Raw genomic sequence first — 21,053 nt, 5'->3', positions numbered from 1 at the left:
TCGTTGTTGAGTTGGCTAGCGGTAACAACTGATGCTAAAGAGGATAACGTCGCCGATACGTTTACATGGCACCTGGCATCAAAACAGGGTGTTTCAGCCCCGCGTCATATTTTTATAGCGCTACAGAATAGGGAACGATTGGGCAGTCAAGAACGCAGCCATATGATATTTGATAAATTAGGAGTCAGGGAGGTTTCGCTGAGAATAAACGGACAACAGGAACCATCCGAGGATATACAGCTTAATTACGGCGACAACCATGTCGCACGTGTGTATCATCGATTGCTGTCATACATCGGTCGTGATCAAAACGTCGACACCGGTTTGCAAATATCACAACTTGATTTTAAAAAGCTGTATCCGATTTATTATTTTTCGTTGGAACATCTTGATTTAACGAGACAATCCGTCGTTGATATACACTTCCGAGCTCGTATAGACCCGGCTGGTGTTAATTATAGAGCGGTTGCTGTCATTCTCAGCGATAAATCAATGCTGCTAGAAGGCGTTGGTGGACGAATGAGAATCGTTGATGCACCAGTGGAAAACATGTAATTGAAAACATAAACGCGTTTACAATAAAATGTCGTATAGTGTCGTCAGTGTAGAGTTGACTGATGGTCAAGTCAAGAAATTACGATCAAAGTCGGCTAAACAATGCGGAACCACAATAACGCTGAAGCCGTCGCAGATGGCGGGCGGTAATCATAAGATATCGTTGACGGCGCGTCAAATAAAACATTTCAATGATGCGATGAAGAACAGAAAGGGTGTTCAGGTAGATTTCTCGGCCGCAGCAATTAAAAACATGGAAAAGACCGGTGGGATATTTCCGCTGTTAGCTGCGATTCCAGCGTTGATTGCCGCGGCCGCACCAGCAGTGGCTAAGGCGGCTGCGTTGGGGGCCGTTGGTACCGCGGCGGGAATGGCATTGAAGAAGGCAACCGGGAAAGGCTACAAAAAAAAACGACCCGTGGCCGGAAAGGGTCTAAGACTACCGGGAACCCCGTATTCATGGTATTCGGGAAAGGGTCTGAGACTACCGGGAACCGTTTATTGACTCGGGAGTCAATGACTCCTGAGTCAATGACTCCAATGTCTAATTTTGATTTAATAGACGCCGCAAACGCGCTAGCGATAAAAAACTTCAGAGGTGTTTTTATGAGGGATCAATTACCGGCGGCACCAAGGAATATTGAAACCGGCATAATTAACCTCGATGGGTCCTCCGGAGCGGGAACTCATTGGGTTGCATACGCGATTGATCCGCGTGCGATCGTCTATTTTGATTCATACGGGTTAGCCCCGCCGAACGAGTTCATGCGGTATATCCGGGCGTGTTCAGCCCGGGCGTTTTATTCCACGTTGCCAACACAGCGATTAAGTGACCCACCGATATGTGGCCGTGAGGTATTAAACGTACTTGCGGCGATTTCATCATCGCGAAAACCACCTCATGTAGTTGTAAACGAATACACTAGTGGGGTCGTAGAGGCCCGGCGGGTTAATTAGAAACGCCGTTTTTTTTTACAATAACGATGATTGATATTTGGGGACGACCGGTTTCGGCGCTGAAGGAATCCACGGAAACGCTCGCCACCGATGACATAAAAAAACTAATCGAGGATGAAATCGCCGATATGTTGAATTTAACCAGTGTTGACCCAGGTGAAATAGTCGTATTTCAAGACCGCCAGGGTAAATTGAAATCCAGTAATGTGTCGCTGGATGATGTTTTAACACGACAGCGTGATGCCGCCGAGGACACTATCGCGTTGTATACCGGCGACGGACGACTCAAACCGGGTGAACATATATCGGCGGTAACATTAGTCAAAGACGGTTTTATAAGGTTGGATAGATCGGTGACCGAACTCGACGCGCAGGTGAAAAAATCTGCCACCGAGGTGAAAAAATCTATCACCGATATACAGCTCACTACCGCTAGTTTTTTCGGGACCCCGACGGTAACCGAACCGAATCTTGCAACAATAAAAAATACTATTTCGGAGTTTACAACGCTGTCGGGCCAATTTTACACGTTACGAAAAAATGTTAACAGGATCGATGACAACTTTGATAAATTCTTTGGTAAAAAAAATACCAAGCTGGATGAGATTACAACAACTATAAATGATATCACTGCGTATGGACAGGAAATAAAAACAATCAAAACTGATGTTGCAACAAACAAAAAGAGTGTAGACGCGCATGAACGGGAAATAGAAATAATCGGCGCTAATGTTGCAACGATCATAAATAATGTAGACTCGCATGGACGGAAAATAGAAACAATCAAAACTGATGTTACAATGATCATAAATAATATGAGCGCGCATACACAGGAAATAGGAACAATCAAAACTGATATTGAAGCGAACAAAAAGGGTGTAGACGTGTATAGAGGGGAAATAGGAACGATCAAAACTGATGTTGCAACGAGCAAAAGAAATATAGACGTGTATGGACAGGAAATAAAAACAATCAAAACTGATGTTGCATCGAACAAAAGGAATATAGACGCGCATACAGGGGAAATAGAAACAATCGAACTTGATGTTGCAGCGAACAAAAGAAATATAGACGCGCATACAGGGGAAATAGAAACGATCAAAACTGATATTGTAGCGAATAAAAAAAGTATAGACGTGCATGAACAGAGAATAGGAACGATCAAAACTGATATTGTGGCGAACAAGAATAATATAGACGCGCATGAATGGAGAATAGAAACAGTCAAAACTGATGTTGCAGCGAACAAAAAAGATGTGGACGTGCATACACGGGAAATAGATACACTCATTACTAAGGTTGCAGCGAACAAAAAAGATGTGGACGCGCATACACGGGAAATAGATACACTCATTACTAAGGTTGCAGCGAACAAAAAAGATGTGGACGCGCATACACGGGAAATAGATACACTCATTACTAAGGTTGCAGCGAACAAAAAAAATGTGGACGCGCATATACAGGAAATAGATATACTCATTACTAGGGTTGCAGCGAACAAGAATAATATAGACGCGAATTTGCGGAGAATAGAAATAATCGGAACTGATGTTGAAGCGATTAAAGACGGACTACCGAGAGTAGCAGAGCAATTCGAAAAAATAAAAATCCCTCATGAGAACATCATCAACACAGTATACACAATTCGGCATGGATCATTCGATTGGACTCCTACACAGAATACAGTAAATACTACCGCAACTGTTAAGGGCATTTACCGATTGACACTGGTTTCAATGATGCAGTTTAATATATTATCGTCGAGTTCATCTGGGTTTAACAATACAATATCAACAATTATAGACAAGAACGCAACTGAACAGTTTACAATTTATGCCGTTGATGGAAATTTAGCCCGGGCAAACATCACATGGTATGTGGAATTTGTAGCGAATCTAAGTAATTAAAAACACTAGCTCTTTTAGAATAAAATGACCACCAGGGTAATTGAATCAGAGGTATCACCGACGTCACATCAATATCGATTCGATACCGCAAAAGAATTCTCCGCGAACTTAAAAACGCTTTCCGAACAATACCGTGCAAAAATAAAAAAATACCGCCGAAAAATAACCGCCATCGACGCGGTCGTGTACTCGGTGTCGGGTATAGTAGCTGGCGCCGGTGTTATTTTATCCACGGTGACCACGATAGCCCCGATCGCTGTTCCAATCGCTATCTCCGCGATGACAACAATTGCTGGAGTCGCCAACGCAATCACTAAAAAGATATCATCGTGTTCTCAGAAAAAACTCAACGAGTATACAGTAAAACATCAAATAGTATCCGACGCGTACTCAAAATTATCCGGGTTGATCTCGTTGTCGATTGATAATTCGTTCATATCCGATGTTGAATTCTCCACGATGGTCCAGTTGTATAGCTCCGCGATGTCAAAAATCGAGGATTTTTAACTGGAAGCCGGAACCACCTGGTTGCTGAAATTAGACACTAAAGACAACGAATAATAATAATGTCGCTGAACCCCGAAGGGTTTCAGTTGCTTCAACGGATCGCGGAGAACACCACTCCGGTACAAACAAATATGATATCGATAACGTCAACGAAACCCGAATTCAGTGTGAACTTCCCGTCGCCGGTTCCAGTGAAGGAAATAGCGCTGGCAAAATTGCGAATATATCACAGTTGGCCTAATATTCGAGCGAACGCATTTAACGGACAACAACCTAATAACTCGCTGGTTTTTGCACGGACAAATAAACCCGATGGGACCCCAAACTGGGAGGAGGTTACAATACCAACTGGGTCATACCAAATAGAGCAAATCAATAAAGAATTTCAACGCAGGATAAAATCGATCACAGGAAAAGAATCAAAAATCGCTATTACGGTTCATGAACCGACGTTATCGTCGACGATTGAAATAAGCACACCGGGGTATATGGTTGATATTTATAACAGTTCAATAAGAACCATACTAGGATGGCCTAAGAATCCACCCGCGGACGCCCCCCCATCAACTATCCTCAGATACGATAACGGAGATGGTGGTAGGCATATTGCTCCACACAACGTAAATATTGCATCGGTGATAGCGATCAATCTAGTATGTGATGTTATCGAAGGGAGTTACCAGGTGGATACCAAGCAATCAAATCAGGCTCAACAGGGATATATCCTTTATTCATTTTCACCAACAGCCCCTCCGGGATTTTTAATCGTTGAGAGTCCGATTAATCCGGTCTATATGCGATGCCATGATCGGTTTTTAACGAGAATTAATTTTAGAATTACCGATCAGTCAAATAACCTAATTGATCTGCAAGAGGAGGAGTTAGTGATCACTCTGTTTGTAAGATCATAGCAGCAGAGGGGGCGATGACATCGACGCGGGACGCCCGATGATTACCACGGGAAAACACCAACGAGATGTTGTGGCGAAATATAGCGTTTTCGAGTAAAAAACGCTAAGGCTCCATTTGCCAAACGGAGACTTTATTTTTTTTTTGTTCGAAAAGTGAGATTTCGAAGGAAGGCTCTATTTGTCGTTTTAAAGCCTCAATCAAATTTTGTCTAAAAAGTTGTCGGATTCGCCCCCTCTGCTGCTTGTTGTCCATCATGCATCTGGTTTTATGGTATGGCTTTGTATCCATATATGGTTATGTTCTGTTCATCATACATCTGGCATTATGGTATGGTCCTGCGTCCATGGACTTATTTCTGTCAGATTAAAACAAAATTATGAATACCCACTTTCCATCTATAAATTAGCATCAGGTCACAAATTCACAAAGTTTGAAATCTGCCCCTCCTTGGCAATTCCATGCTAATAATTGTATGCCGTAACTATGTTCAGACTCTGATATGTCAATATAAAGGAGATATTCTCAAACTGTTCCTTCTGTATAAATTAAATACTGATCATTTAATAATCACTTTTATGTGAAGGTTTTATGTTGCTTTATTTCTTGTCTTCTTTTTCTTTTATTAAACTTTCGGTTTATCCCACTGGGAAATATGATAAATTTAATTATGATGGTGGCTACTTTGTGTGTTCAAACCTTACCACTGATAGACCTTAAAAAGATGAAAGGACCATCTAGGTGATATGTGTATCTATGATATGTCAAATTGTAGGATGTGTATCATGAATCATATCAATACTGACTTTTGTATCATTTCACCAATAGTAAATAGATTAATCTCATCAAGCTGTTGGCTGACTTTAATTATGATCGAGACATGCATATATCTTTGAGTTGGTCTTGTGCTGGATATAGAGATTTTAAATCACTTTTGAGACTGTTGCTAATTTACTGTTGTTCAAATTTGTTAAATAAGCCTTTGCCATCACATTATTGGTTCAGAATCATTGCGACTGAAACTCAAGCACATTATTTGATAAGATGTGAACTTGTATCTGATAGACTGTGCTTGTTAACAATATATCAAGCATCAGAATGATATGATAGCATCTAATTGACTGAGGTTGTTAACAGTATATCAAGTACCTGATTCATGTGATGTCATTTGATTGACTGAGGTTGTTAACAATATATCAAGTACCTGATTGATGTGATGGCATCTAATTGACTGAGGTTGTTAACAATATATCAAGTACCTGATTCATGTGATGGCATTTGATTGACTGAGGTTGTTAACAATGTATCAAGTACCTGATTGATGTGATGGCATCTAATTGACTGAGGTTGTTAACACTATATGAAGTACCTGATTGATGTGATGGCATTTGATTGACTGAGGTTGTTAATATATCAAGTACCTGATTGATGTGATGGCATCTAATTGAGGTTGTTAACAATATATCAAGTACCTGATTGATGTGATGGCATCTAATTGACAGAGGTTGTTAACAATATATCGAGTACCTGATTGATGTGATGGCATTTGATTGACTGAAGTTGTTAACAGTATATCAAGTACCTGATTGATGGGATGGCATCTAATTGACTGAGGTTGTTAACAATATATCAAGTACCTGATTGATGTGATGGCATTTGATTGACTGAGGTTGTTAACAATATGTCAATAATCTGATTGATTTGATGGCATCTAATTGACTGAGGTTGTTAACACTATATCAAGTACCTGATTGATGTGATGGCATTTGATTGACTGATGTTGTTAACAATATATCAAGTACCTGATTGATGTGATGGCATCTAATTGAGGTTGTTAACAATATATCAAGTACCTGATTGATGTGATGGCATCTAATTGACTGAGGTTGTTAACAATATATCGAGTACCTGATTGATGTGATGGCATTTGATTGACTGAGGTTGTTAACAGTATATCAAGTACCTGATTGATGTGATGGCATCTAATTGACTGAGGTTGTTAACAATATATCAAGTACCTGATTCATGTGATGGCATTTGATTGACTGAGGTTGTTAACAATATATCAGACACATGATTGATGTGATGGCATTTGATTGACTGAGGTTGTTAACAATATATCAAGTACCTGATTGATGTGATGGCATTTGATTGACTGAGGTTGTTAACAATATATCAAATACCTGATTGATGTGATGGCATCTAATTGAGGTTGTTAAGAATATATCAAGTACCTGATTGATGTGATGGCATCTAATTGACTGAGGTTGTTAACAATATATCAAGTACCTGATTCATGTGATGGCATTTGATTGACTGAGGTTGTTAACAGTATATCAAGTACCTGATTGATGTGATGGCATCTAATTGACTGAGGTTGTTAACAATATATCAAGTACCTGATTCATGGGATGTCATTTGGTTGACTGAGGTTGTTAACAATATATCAAGTACCTGATTGATTTGATAGCATCTAATTGACTGAGGTTGTTAACAATATATCAAGTACCTGATTGATGTGATGGCATTTGATTGACTGAGGTTGTTAACAATGTATCAAATACCTGATTGATGTGATGGCATCTAATTAACTGAGGTTATTAACAATATATCAAGTACCTGATTGATGTGATGACATTTGATTGACTGAGGTTGTTAATATATCAAGTACCTGATTGATGTGATGGCATCTAATTGACTGAGGTTGTTAACAATATATCAAGTACCTGATTGATGTGATGGCATTTGATTGACTGGGGTTGTTAACAATATGTCAAGTACCTGATTGATTTGATGGCATCTAATTGACTGAGGTTGTTAACAATATATCAAGTACCTGATTGATGTGATGGCATTTGATTGACTGATGTTGTTAACAATATATCAAGTACCTGATTGATGTGATGGCATCTAATTGACTGAGGTTGTTAACAATATATCGAGTACCTGATTGATGTGATGGCATTTGATTGACAGAGGTTGTTAACAGTATATCAAGTACCTGATTGATGTGATGGCATCTAATTGACTGAGGTTGTTAACAGTATATCAAGTACCTGATTGATGTGATGGCATTTGATTGACTGAGGTTGTTAACAGTATATCAAGTACCTGATTGATGTGATGGCATTTGATTGACTGAGGTTGTTAACAATATATCAAGTACCTGATTGATGTGATGGCATCTAATTGACTGAGGTTATTAACAATATATCAAGTACCTGATTGATGTGATGACATTTGATTGACTGAAGTTGTTAACAATATATCAAGTACCTGATTGATGTGATGGCATCTAATTGACTGAGGTTATTAACAATATATCAAGTACCTGATTGATGTGATGGCATCTAATTGAGGTTGTTAACAATGTATCAAGTACCTGATTGATGTGATGGCATCTAATTAACTGAGGTTATTAACAATATATCAAGTACCTGATTGATGTGATGGCATTTGATTGACTGAGGTTGTTAATATATCAAGTACCTGATTGATGTGATGGCATCTAATTGACTGAGGTTGTTAACAATATATCAAGTACCTGATTGATGTGATGGCATTTGACTGACTGGGGTTGTTAACAATATGTCAAGTACCTGATTGATTTGATGGCATCTAATTGACTGAGGTTGTTAACAATATATCAAGTACCTGATTGATGTGATGGCATTTGATTGACTGATGTTGTTAACAATATATCAAGTACCTGATTGATGTGATGGCATCTAATTGACTGAGGTTGTTAACAATATATCGAGTACCTGATTGATGTGATGGCATTTGATTGACAGAGGTTGTTAACAGTATATCAAGTACCTGATTGATGTGATGGCATCTAATTGACTGAGGTTGTTAACAGTATATCAGGTACCTGATTGATGTGATGGCATTTGATTGACTGAGGTTGTTAACAGTATATCAAGTACCTGATTCATGTGATGTCATTTGATTGACTGAGGTTGTTAACAATATATCAAGTACCTGATTGATGTGATGGCATCTAATTGACTGAGGTTATTAACAATATATCAAGTACCTGATTGATGTGATGGCATTTGATTGACTGAGGTTGTTAACAATATATCAAGTACCTGATTGATGTGATGGCATTTGATTGACTGAGGTTATTAACAATATATCAAGTACCTGATTGATGTGATGGCATTTGATTGACTGAGGTTGTTAAGAATATATCAAGTACCTGATTGATGTGATGGCATCTAATTGACTGAGGTTGTTAACAATATATCAAGTACTTGATGTGATGGCATATGATTGACTGAGGTTGTGAACAATATATCAAGTACCTGATTGATGTGATGGCATATGATTGACTGAGGTTGTTAACAAGATATCAAGTACCTGTTTGATGTGATGGCATTTGATTGACTGAGGTTGTTAAGAATATATCAAGTACCTGATTGATGTGATGGCATATGATTGACTGAGCTTGTTAACAATGAATAAAGCATCTTGTTGGTTGAGTTTGTCAGCATATATCAACTGTATATCTGATTATGTTTTAATTAAGTTGCAGGTCATTGTTTTTATTTGGAAACAAATGGCTGCTCATGCAGCCCAGGTTCAATTCTCTACTGTTCAGTGATTACTTTAAAACTATATCAAGTTTGAGACTGATTTATTTATAACAAATAAAGAGCACTCCACATTGCAAGTAAAATAATCACATTTACAACTAAATGCTCAGAATGCAGATTGAAAATTCTCAACTGTTCAACTTAAAAATCGTAATTTGAGAATTGAAAATGACATCAGCACTTTCTAATGTTTCATTAGTTCACCATTTGTCACATACCAGATAGTTGGAACATGCAGTTTAATTCATAATCCTTTTATAATTGCATGACTGCTGGTTCCTGTATTAAGTTGCTACCTGTGTAGCTGACATACTATAATAGACAAGTGTTATATATTACCTGTACATGTGATTTGTGTGGCTGACATCCTATAATAGCAAGTGTAAGAAATTACATGTACAGTTGACCTCAACTAATGGTATGTGACTGGAAGAATGTGTACATGCAAACAGATATAGGACATTTAGTTTGCAGTAAAAACTGTCAGTGGAACTATCAAAAATGCATGTATGTTTTAGGTATTATTAATTTAAAAGCTGTCAGTGGAATGACAGTATAGATCCTTTATCCGACAAGTTACTGACTTTAAATTTAAAGACATTGCTCATCATGTGTTAGACACTAAATCTATAAGTAAATTTTTGTCCTGTCAGTATGAAACAAAACATGGTTTAGCATGCTACAAATTATGAATCTAAAAATCAGTTTCGTTCCAGTCAATGTATACAGACATGGTTTAGCATGCTGCAAACCATGAATCTAAAAATCAGTTTGATTCAAGTCAGTATATAAAGACATGGTTTAGCATGCTACAATCCGTGAATTTAAAAATTAGTTTCATTCCAGTAAATGTATAAAGACATGGTTTAGCTTGCTACAAACCATAAATTTAAAAATCAGTTTCATTCCAGTTAAAATATAAAGACATGGTTTAGTGTGCTACAAATCTGTAAATCCATTTCATTCCAGTCAATATATAAAGACATGGTTTAGCAGGCTTCAAATAGTGATTTATTAAGTCAGTTTGAGTCCAGGTACATGTGATATTTAAAGTCATACACACAGCTTTCTTCAGGTAGTATATAAAGTCATACACTCGGCCATCTTCAGGTAATATGTAAAGTCACACACTCAGCCATCTTCATGTAATATGTAAAGTCATACACTCAGCCATCTTCAGGTAATATGTAAAGTCATACACTCAGCCATCTTCAGGTAATATGTAAAGTCATATGCTCAGCCATCTTCATGTAATATAGAAAGTCATACACTCAGCCATCTTCAGGTAATATGTATAGTCATACACTCAGCCATCTTCATGTAATATGTAAAGTCATACACTCAGCCATCTTCAGGTAATATGTAAAGTCATACACTCAGCCATCTTCAGGTAATATGTAAAGTCGTATACTCAGCCATCTTCATGTAATATGTCAAGTCATACACTCAGCCATCTTCATGTAATATGTAAAGTCACACACTCAGCCATCTTCAGGTAATATGTAAAGTTGTTATGGTAAAAAGATCTGAATGTTACTGAAATAAACTTCTGCCTTTTCTGTAATATAAAGCACTAACCATTACAGATCACTGCCATCTCACCTCTGTCTGTGGGGGTTCGAGTCTCGGATTCGGCCAATGTGGTTATGTGGGAAAGCTTGCCAGTAGCTTCTCGTGGGTCGATGGTTCTTTCCAGGAGTTTCACACATTCTTCTTCCACCATTTATACTGGCTGCCATGTATAGCCTATCTTGTGCTGAAAAATGGCGTTAAACCCTACAGCAACAACAACTGTCATTTGTACCAGGCAGTAACCAAATTATTATGCCTCAGTGACCTAAATTTGTAATGGTCACTAAACTTTTCAACCTCTTGCTACTATTGGATACAACAGTATGATAGGTGTTTGGAGTGATGATATAGCAGAATTTAATTTTAAATTTTAACTACAGGAACTTGAGCTTCTGTCTGATCAAGATCAAATGAGCATGCATATGTGAAATTATGTGTGCAGGAGTGCCTTCTTCAAACCTTAAATTGTAGCGCCAGATTTAAGTGTGTAAGCTTATATGGAATTTTGTTTACAGGAGTGCCTTGTTCTGACCCTAAATTGTTGTGGCAGATTCTAAACAAATCACAGCAAGCTGCTTCTTCCAGCCAAGCTACATTGGAAGTAAATTGTCAATCAGTGGGGCTGGAACTTCATGATGAAACACCCGCTAATGGGAACTGCTTTTTTGAGGCTGTATCCAGTCAGCTTCAACGATTAAATTGTGGTGTACAAAAATCCCCACAACAGCTACGCCAGGAGGTAGTTGCCTTCATGAGGACTAATCGAGTATTGCATGTGAGTAAAACTGTATGCTGTCTGATTCACAATGGGGAATTTGAAGAACTTTTTTACTTTTCTTGAGAAACACGTTAAAGGTTTAGTGGAAAGTAGCTGTAAGCAATATGGGAAAGGCACTTCTTTTATGGCTGTATTGCATCACAAATGTATCCATTCTCAGCTTACAATCAAATAACACGCACACACACATTTCTGTCATAGGAATCCAGAATTACTGTGTACAGATAAGAATTAATTACTTGGTCGACATGTGGGTGTGACCGCTATGCACAAGTGCATGTACCATTGATTCTATCGCATCATTTTTGGTGGTGTTGTGCATGATCAAGACTGTATAGGGGCATGTGCTTAAAGGAAAGGTGATGGATGCCACTTACCTGCAGAGCTGGATCCTAATGTTTGCGTATATAAAGAGCGGGATGTATACATGCACACACTTAGAAAATATTTATGTCTGTTAAGTACCTGCCATGTTCTTAAAGTATAAGAGTCGAAAACATTAAAGAAAATTCAGTTATATTAGTCATACGGTTTGTTAATGATCCATTGTGGAAAGATATGGAGTCATTAAGAAGCTCGTTTGGTCAGGCAGGCACTTGATTCTAGTGAAATGTATCACTCCATACAAGATCTGCATGTGAGTTTCGACTTTTATTGTGTGAGTTTGTAACTTACTGAGCAATGAACTTTCAGCAATCATATCCCAGGTAACACACCATGCAATCAATGACCATGACAATCTTTTCATAGTAGTTTACTATAACGTACATGATGAAATACATATAGAAACATTTAATGACTTTATGACAGAATTATGTTTGCATTTTATGTACATTAATCACTGAGAACACAAACTAATCAGAGATGGTGTAATAAAACACCATCATCCTTGTCTTATTATGATGAATTTAATACCAATTTTTATCAGCTAACCTAGTACTTAAGTGAATGTTTCTCTCCTACTCAGGCATCTGAAGGCACCATTCATTTGGATGGTTTCGTTTACAATGAAACATACGATGACTACTGTACACGAATGGCGAAGGATGGAGAATGGGCAGACCATGTGGTGGTGGTTGCAATGGCTAGGAAATTACAAATGGATATTGTCATTGTAACGAGCTCACCATCATCAGGCCCTGATGACATCATTGTGTGGGTTGTTGGACAGACAGGTTTTCAGGGGACGCCCATTCTCCTAGGGCACATCTGGGAGTCACATTATCTATCATTACAACCCATAGGTAAGATTCAAAGTAACTAGAATGTATATTTAGTTCTGTTTAGATCCTGTTGTTAAGGAGTAGAGTAGTTAAGTAATGCAATAAATTGGTAATTTCTTATTATTTGGTTTGAATAATAATGATTTTATTGTCACATTCCTTTGAAATTCAAACAAAGGCATTTTGAAGGAAGACCACCTAAATCTGTCAACAGCAAGTTGTCTCGGAGGACATGCAGTCTGTCATAGAGATCATTTATCATACTGTACTCAAGAATGCAGTCTGACATAGAGAGATTGTATATCATACTGTACTCAAAATATGCAGTCTGTCATAGAGATGATACATCATACTGTACTCAAGAATGATGTGTGTCATAGAGATTGTGTATTACTGTACTTGAGACATGCGTTCTATCATACCAACAGAAAGTGGTCTCGCAAAAGATGCAGTCTGTCAAAGAGATCATTTATCATACTGTACTCAAGAATGCATTCTGTCAAAGAGATCATATATCATACTGTACTCAAGAATGCAGTCTGACATAGAGATTGTATATCATACTGTACTCAAATTATGCAGTCTGTCGTAGAGATGATACATCATACTGTATTCAAGAATGATGTGTCATAGAGATTGTATATCATACTGTACTTGAGACATGCTTTCTATCATAGAGATCATATGAAGAAAGACCACCTAAATCTACCAACAGAAAGTGGTCTCGCAAAACATGCAGTCTGTCATAGAGATCATATCTCATACTGTACTCAAGAATGCAGTCTGTCATAGAGATCATATATCATACTGTACTCAAAACATGCAATCTGTCATAGAGATCATATATAATACTGTACTCAAAAATGCAGTATGTCATAGATCATATATCATACTGTACTCAAAACATGCAGTCTGTCATGGAGATCATATATCATACTGTACATAACATAGCTGACCCATCTATGAAAGGACAAAACTGAGTAACACAGAGCATTTTAAATGGACAATGTACATCAGTAAATATTCTGATATTAACTGCTACCAGCTATAATATTTGTATATCATATTTAGCAGCAAACAAAAGCATGTGACCTGAGTATCATGCATGGTGGTCAGATAAACAACACTTAAAGAAAAACCCTTTACTTCTTCCTGATACTAAGAAAGGATTGCAGAAAATGAACTAACTGAATGGAAAACCAACTTAATCTATCAGACCAATTGGTCTGGACAAGGCATTTTGCCTTAACATCCATAATTACAAAAGATTCTAATCTAATTTGATTTGGAGTATAAATTACTGCATAGAGTTCTTGCCAGAAACACTCTTCTAGAAACAATCGGAAATAGCAAATAATGACAAATATTCTTTTTGTATGGAACATTAATTCAGTTTTGGGGGATTGTGCAACAGCTTTTGAAGGATTTAACAGGGTTCAAAACTGACCTCAAAAATAGGAAAAGGCCTCAGATTTAACCGTTAGCCTAAAACAAACTTACATTAGCCTCAAGATTTAACTTCGCTTGATGTTAGCCTTAAAAAAAAAACTTACAAACCAACCATTGGTTGTTTTTTAAGTATCTTATAGTTGTTATCTTAGAGTCTTGTTACGCGACTATAATGTACATCTAGTGATTTGAAGCATGAAGCAGTATTTGATAGCAAGGTTGCTAATGTTAAATGATGGTTTCCGGCATAGAGGATGCTTACGTTTTAGCATTGCTGTTGACAGTGCGAGTCAGACACATTTTTAAAACATGCCTTTGTGCATTGCAGCTTCATTTAGAGCCATATTATATGTGCTTTTCGTTCATGAAGTTTTACTTCTACTGTTGTACATTTGATCATTTTAGTAATTTATGGGTGGGTAGGGTGACCTTAAAAATTGCCTTAATGCCATTAAGAAACATCAAAATTATACTTAAATTGTGTGCCTTGCTGCTGCTATGAACCCAGGATTTAAGCCAGTGAATTTGAAATAAGACTAATTTCTTGTATACCTTATCTTAAGAGAATAATTGTAGCTATGTTAGAGTCAGGCATTGCAATTAATTTTATATTTCTCATATCTAAAAGTTACATATATTTTGTGCCCTGAAACAAAACTTGTGTTTGTGTGTATGCATGTGTGTGTGTGTATATATATATATATATATATATATATATATATATATATATATATATATATATATATATATATATAGAGAGATAGATATAGGATAGTTCCTGGGATGGGTAGGGGAGCTATCCATGGCTACCAATGTAAGGGAAATATTTAAAAAATAAAATTGTCTTCTGAGTGTGTATTTAGAGAGAAATCAAGAATGCTTTTGTGAGAATAAAAACATCATGTTGTACATTCAAATGCATTAGAATGTCATAGGAATGATTGTAAAAGTGTGCATTCAAATGCATAAGAATATCATAGGAATGATTGTAAAAGTGTACATTCAAATGCATCAGAATATCATAGGAATGATTGTAAAAGTGTACATTCAAATGCATCAGAATGTCATAGGAATGATTGTAAAAGTGTACATTCAAATGCATCAGAATGTCATAGGAATGATTGTAAAAGTGTGCATTCAAATGCATCAGAATGTCATAGGAATAATTGTAAAAGTGTGCATTCAAATGCATCAGAATGTCATAGGAATGATTGTAAAAGTGTACATTCAAATGCATCAGAATGTCATAGGAATGATTGTAAAAGTGTACATTCAAATGCATCAGAATGTCATAGGAATGATTGTAAAAGTGTACATTCAAATGCATAAGAATGTCATAGGAATGATTGCAAAAGTGTACATTCAAATGCATAAGAATGTCATAGGAATGATTGTAAAAGTGTACGTTCAAATGCATTAGAATGTCATAGGAATGATTGTAAAAGTGTACATTCAAATGCATAAGAATATCATAGGAATGATTGTAAAAGTGTACATTCAAATGCATTAGAATGTCATAGGAATGATTGTAAAAGTGTACATTCAAATGCATAAGAATATCATAGGAATGATTGTAAAAGTGTACATTCAAATGCATAAGAATGTCATAGGAATGATTGTAAAAGTGTACATTCAAATGCATAAGAATGTCATAGGAATGATTGTAAAAGTGTACATTCAAATGCATAAGAATGTCATAGGAATGATTGTAAAAGTGTACATTCAAATGCATAAGAATGTCATAGGAATGATTTTAGAAGTGTACATTCAAATGCATCAGAATGTCATAGGAATGATTGTAAAAGTGTACATTCAAATGCATAAGAATGTCATAGGAATGATTGTAAAAGTGTACATTCAAATGCTTAAGAATGTCATAGGAATGATTGTAAAAGTGTACATTCAAATGCATAAGAATGTCATAGGAATGATTGTAAAAGTGTACATTCAAATGCATAAGAATGTCATAGGAATGATTGTAAAAGTGTACATTCAAATGCATAAGAATGTCATAGGAATGATTGTAAAAGTGTACATTCAAATGCATAAGAATGTCATAGGAATGATTGTAAAAGTGTACATTCAAATGCATTTTAATGTCATAGGAATGATTGTAAAAGTGTACATTCAAATGCATAAGAATATCATAGGAATGATTGTAAAAGTGTACATTCGAATGCATTAGAATGTCATAGGAATGATTGTAAAAGTGTACATTCAAATGCATAAGAATATCATAGGAATGATTGTAAAAGTGTACATTCAAATGCATAAGAATGTCATAGGAATGATTGTAAAAGTGTACATTCAAATGCATAAGAATGTCATAGGAATGATTGTAAAAGTGTACATTCAAATGCATAAGAATGTCATAGGAATGATTGTAAAAGTGTACATTCAAATGCATAAGAATGTCATAGGAATGATTGTAAAAGTGTACATTCAAATGCATAAGAATGTCATAGGAATGATTGTAAAAGTGTACATTCAAATGCATAAGAATGTCATAGGAATGATTGTAAAAGTGTACATTCAAATGCATAAGAATGTCATAGGAATGATTGTAAAAGTGTACATTCAAATGCATAAGAATATCATAGGAATGATTGTAAAAGTGTACATTCAAATGCATAAGAATGTCATAGGAATGATTGTAAAAGTGTACATTCAAATGCATAAGAATATCATAGGAATGATTGTAGAAGTGTACATTCAAATGCATCAGAATGTCATAGGAATGATTGTAAAAGTGTACATTCAAATGCATAAGAATGTCATAGGAATGATTGCAAAAGTGTACATTCAAATGCATAAGAATGTCATAGGAATGATTGCAAAAGTGTACATTCAAATGCATAAGAATGTCATAGGAATGATTGCAAAAGTGTACATTCAAATGGATAAGAATGTCATAGGAATGATTGTAAAAGTGTACATTCAAATGCATAAGAATGTCATAGGAATGACTGTAAAAGTGTACATTCAAATGCATTTTAATGTCATAGGAATGATTGTAAAAGTGTACATTCAAATGCATTTTAATGTCATAGGAATGATTGTAAAAGTGTACATTCAAATGCATAAGAATGTCATAGGAATGATTGTAAAAGTGTACATTAAAATGCATCAGAATGTCATAGGAATGATTGTAAAAGTGTACATTCAAATGCATAAGAATGTCATAGGAATGATTGTAAAAGTGTACATTCAAATGCATAAGAATGTCATAGGAATGATTGTAAAAGTGTACATTCAAATGCATAAGAATGTCATAGGAATGATTGTAAAAGTGTACATTCAAATGCATAAGAATGTCATAGGAATGATTGTAAAAGTGTACATTCAAATGCATAAGAATATCATAGGAATGATTGTAAAAGTGTACATTCAAATGCATAAGAATGTCATAGGAATGATTGTAAAAGTGTACATTCAAATGCATAAGAATGTCATAGGAATGATTGTAAAAGTGTACATTCAAATGCATTAGAATGTCATAGGAATGATTGTAAAAGTGTACATTCGAATGCATAAGAATGTCATAGGAATGATTGTAAAAGTGTACATTCAAATGCATAAGAATGTCATAGGAATGATTGTAAAAGTGTGAATAAGTATCAAACAATGAAAATAATCATCATAATGTTATTCGTGGTGACTTTAACAAAGACCAGGAGATATATAACCTGGTATGTGGATCATGACTGGTTGGTGTATAAAATCAAGATAGAGATATCTGCAACATTTGGACCATGTTATGCAGTCAAGGTAGACATATGTGCAACAAGTGGACCATGGTTGGTCAATGTGTATAGAATCAAGGTAGATATGTGGACCATGGTTGGTCAGTGTGTATAAAATCAAGATAGAGATATGTGCAACATGTGGACCATGTTATGCAGTCATGGTAGACATATGTGCAACAAGTGGACCATGGTTGGTCAATGTGTATAAAATCAAGGTAGACATATGTGCAGCAAGTGAACCATGGTTGGTCAATGTGTATAAAATCAAGTTAGGCATATGCAACATGTAGACTATGGTTGGTGTGTGTGTATAAAATCATGGTAGAGATATGTGCAACATGTGGACCATGGTTGGTCAATGTGCATAAAATCAAAATAGAGATATATATAGTATATTGACCATGGTTAGTGTGTATAAAATCAGGATATAAATATATATAATATGCAGACATAGTTGGTCATTGTGTGTGAAATCAGTATATATATATATATATATATATATATATATATATATATATATATATATATATATATATATATATATATATCGGTAGAGGTATCATAGCATTTCTCACATTTCTTTTTTTCAAAACTTTTTTCACATCGGGGTTCCTCGACTTGACATGAATGGATGTAAAAAAAACTAAGTTTGATTGGTACATTGGTCCCTGAAACAAGCATCCTGTTGTTATTTGAAACTTGCCTCAAGAAAGTTTTACAAATGTGTGTTTAATACCAGCTACCCAAATAAAAAACAAAAATGTCTTATTCCCAGCATAGTTCGTCTTCAGATGACAGTTTTGTTTTGCAGATACTGTTTAATAAACATGATGAAGGCAGTCTGTTTTTAACATCTGGAAATGGATCAGATTATTGGAGCTCGGAAAGTGTTAGTGGAGATACAAGTGACTTTAAACCTGAAAATGGTGTTAAGTGTGAGTGCAATGTACAAGGTGGGAGTGCAGTGTACAAGGTGGGAGTGCAGTGTACACGGTGGATGGACAAAATAGGTGGCATGCCGATCACCCACTATTTCAACAGTATTTAAAAAGATAATGTAGGAAAGGCAAAATAACAAGCCAAATTCAAATACAGAAAATTAACAGTAGAGTGCAATTTTCATTTCTTTTCTCAAGCAGTTTAGCCATGCAGCATCTTGTACTACAAACCAATATAGCCCTAGAATAAGGTTTAATATAAATTTAACAGGTCTCTCAAATTTAGATTAAGAAGTAAAGAAGTTTATTTGATCAAAATATCTCTGTATGAGTAAGCAAACTATGATGTTAATGGACTTAAATAATGAACATGTTAGATCATTTTTTATGAGCGAAATCTGGGCATCTTTATATGATAATCCAGCATCTAACTGGCTGTGCAAACCCTATGCATATTTACATGGTCATGCTGCATCTGATTTGCTGAGCTTCAGCCACTAATAATAAGATATTCCTGCAGCTGATGGTAGAGTTCAAAGCTATTAGCACATACATCAAAGGTATATTTATATATTACAGTACTACATAGGCCAGATAAGTGATATAAAATCAACTTGGGCCTCTTGTCTGCATATACTAATAGACTTTAATCCTATTATAGTAGCACACACATAGATAGATAGATAGATAAGATAAGATAAGATAAGATAAGATGAGATAAGATAAGATAAGATAAGAATTCTTTATTTCAGACTACAAAGTCCATATCTCTAAAATAAAATATAAATTAAAGCATTATAAACATAAAAGAACATATATATCATACCTACAAGTATACATATACATCTACAACTATTAACTGCGACATGCATTATTGAGAATGAAATTAAACAACAAAATTAAATAGTAATTTGTTCCATCAAATAATATGAGAATTTAAATGAATGTCATAGTTCCAAAGAGATTTCAAGATACAGTTCTTACTATTAGATATTCTTGTCATCATTGCTAATACATACTTTCTCATTATTTCATCGAAACTGAATACATTATAATTTACAAACATGTTGGAGGCACTGTTCCACCTAGGAAGACCTAATAGAAAATGAAGACTATTATTATAACCAATAACTAGTTTTCTTTTCATATATTCACCAAAGTTTGTCCACAGAGGATCACATTACATAGTGCAGCAATAAGATTTGAATAATCTAATTATGATATTCAATGAACAATTCTTGAATTTACGTAGAAGCATGTTTGTTAGAGTACACACAAATCGGTAATGTCTCATCATATCTTCATTATCTGACCAATTGGATTTCAGAATATGACCCAAACATGCATAACTGTTGACATAGTTAAGATCATTGCCGTTAAGATGTACAGGGGGAGGAGATGGTAATTTGAAAGAAGTTGGCTGAAAGACCATGCATGCTGATTTTTTTGTATTATAGATTATATCATTCTCAAATGCGTATTGTTCACATATCTTTAATAATTTCCTTAAACCTGTAATAGAAGGACTTATCAATGACATATCATCAGCAAAACTAAAATTGTTAAGAAACAACACCGTTGGTGGCCGATGGAACCCCATATAAATAACAATGACCAAGCTTACGATTTAATTCATCTTTATATATATTAAACAAAGGGGATAGAATATCCCCCTGCCTCACCCCATTGGTTACATGGAAAGCGCTGGATATTACACTTCCCCATTGCACACAACTGTTTCCCATACCAGTTAACTAACGTATGAACTATGTAGACAGGTATTTTAATATCAATCAACTTTTTAAAGAGTGACCAGTGATTGACCCTATCAAATGCCTTGCTAGCATCTACAAAAACATGCAAACATTGGGCTGCCATGTTCTACATAATAGCTGACAGTTTCCTTAAAAA

General features: G+C 35.7%; 1 protein-coding gene across 5 annotated transcripts in view; it reads left to right on the top strand.

Annotated features, from left to right (window-relative positions):
• Positions 1-21,053, top strand: part of LOC149774801 (uncharacterized) — a 119,252-nt gene that overhangs the window by 82,443 nt on the left and 15,756 nt on the right. For all 5 annotated transcript variants that reach the window (XM_089944907.1, XM_089944904.1, XM_089944905.1 and 2 more), the window contains 2 exons: positions 11,524-11,783; positions 12,754-13,030. In XM_089944907.1, the coding sequence (XP_089801033.1) occupies positions 11,524-11,783; positions 12,754-13,030 (537 nt within the window). The remainder of the gene's footprint in view (positions 1-11,523; positions 11,784-12,753; positions 13,031-21,053) is intronic.

The sequence above is a fragment of the Sinohyriopsis cumingii genome, unplaced genomic scaffold (genome assembly GCF_028554795.1).
Source record: "Sinohyriopsis cumingii isolate HCF-2022 unplaced genomic scaffold, ASM2855479v2 utg000160l, whole genome shotgun sequence".
NCBI classification, from domain to species: Eukaryota; Metazoa; Mollusca; class Bivalvia; order Unionida; family Unionidae; genus Sinohyriopsis; species Sinohyriopsis cumingii.
This window is presented reverse-complemented; position numbering and strand designations above follow the sequence as displayed.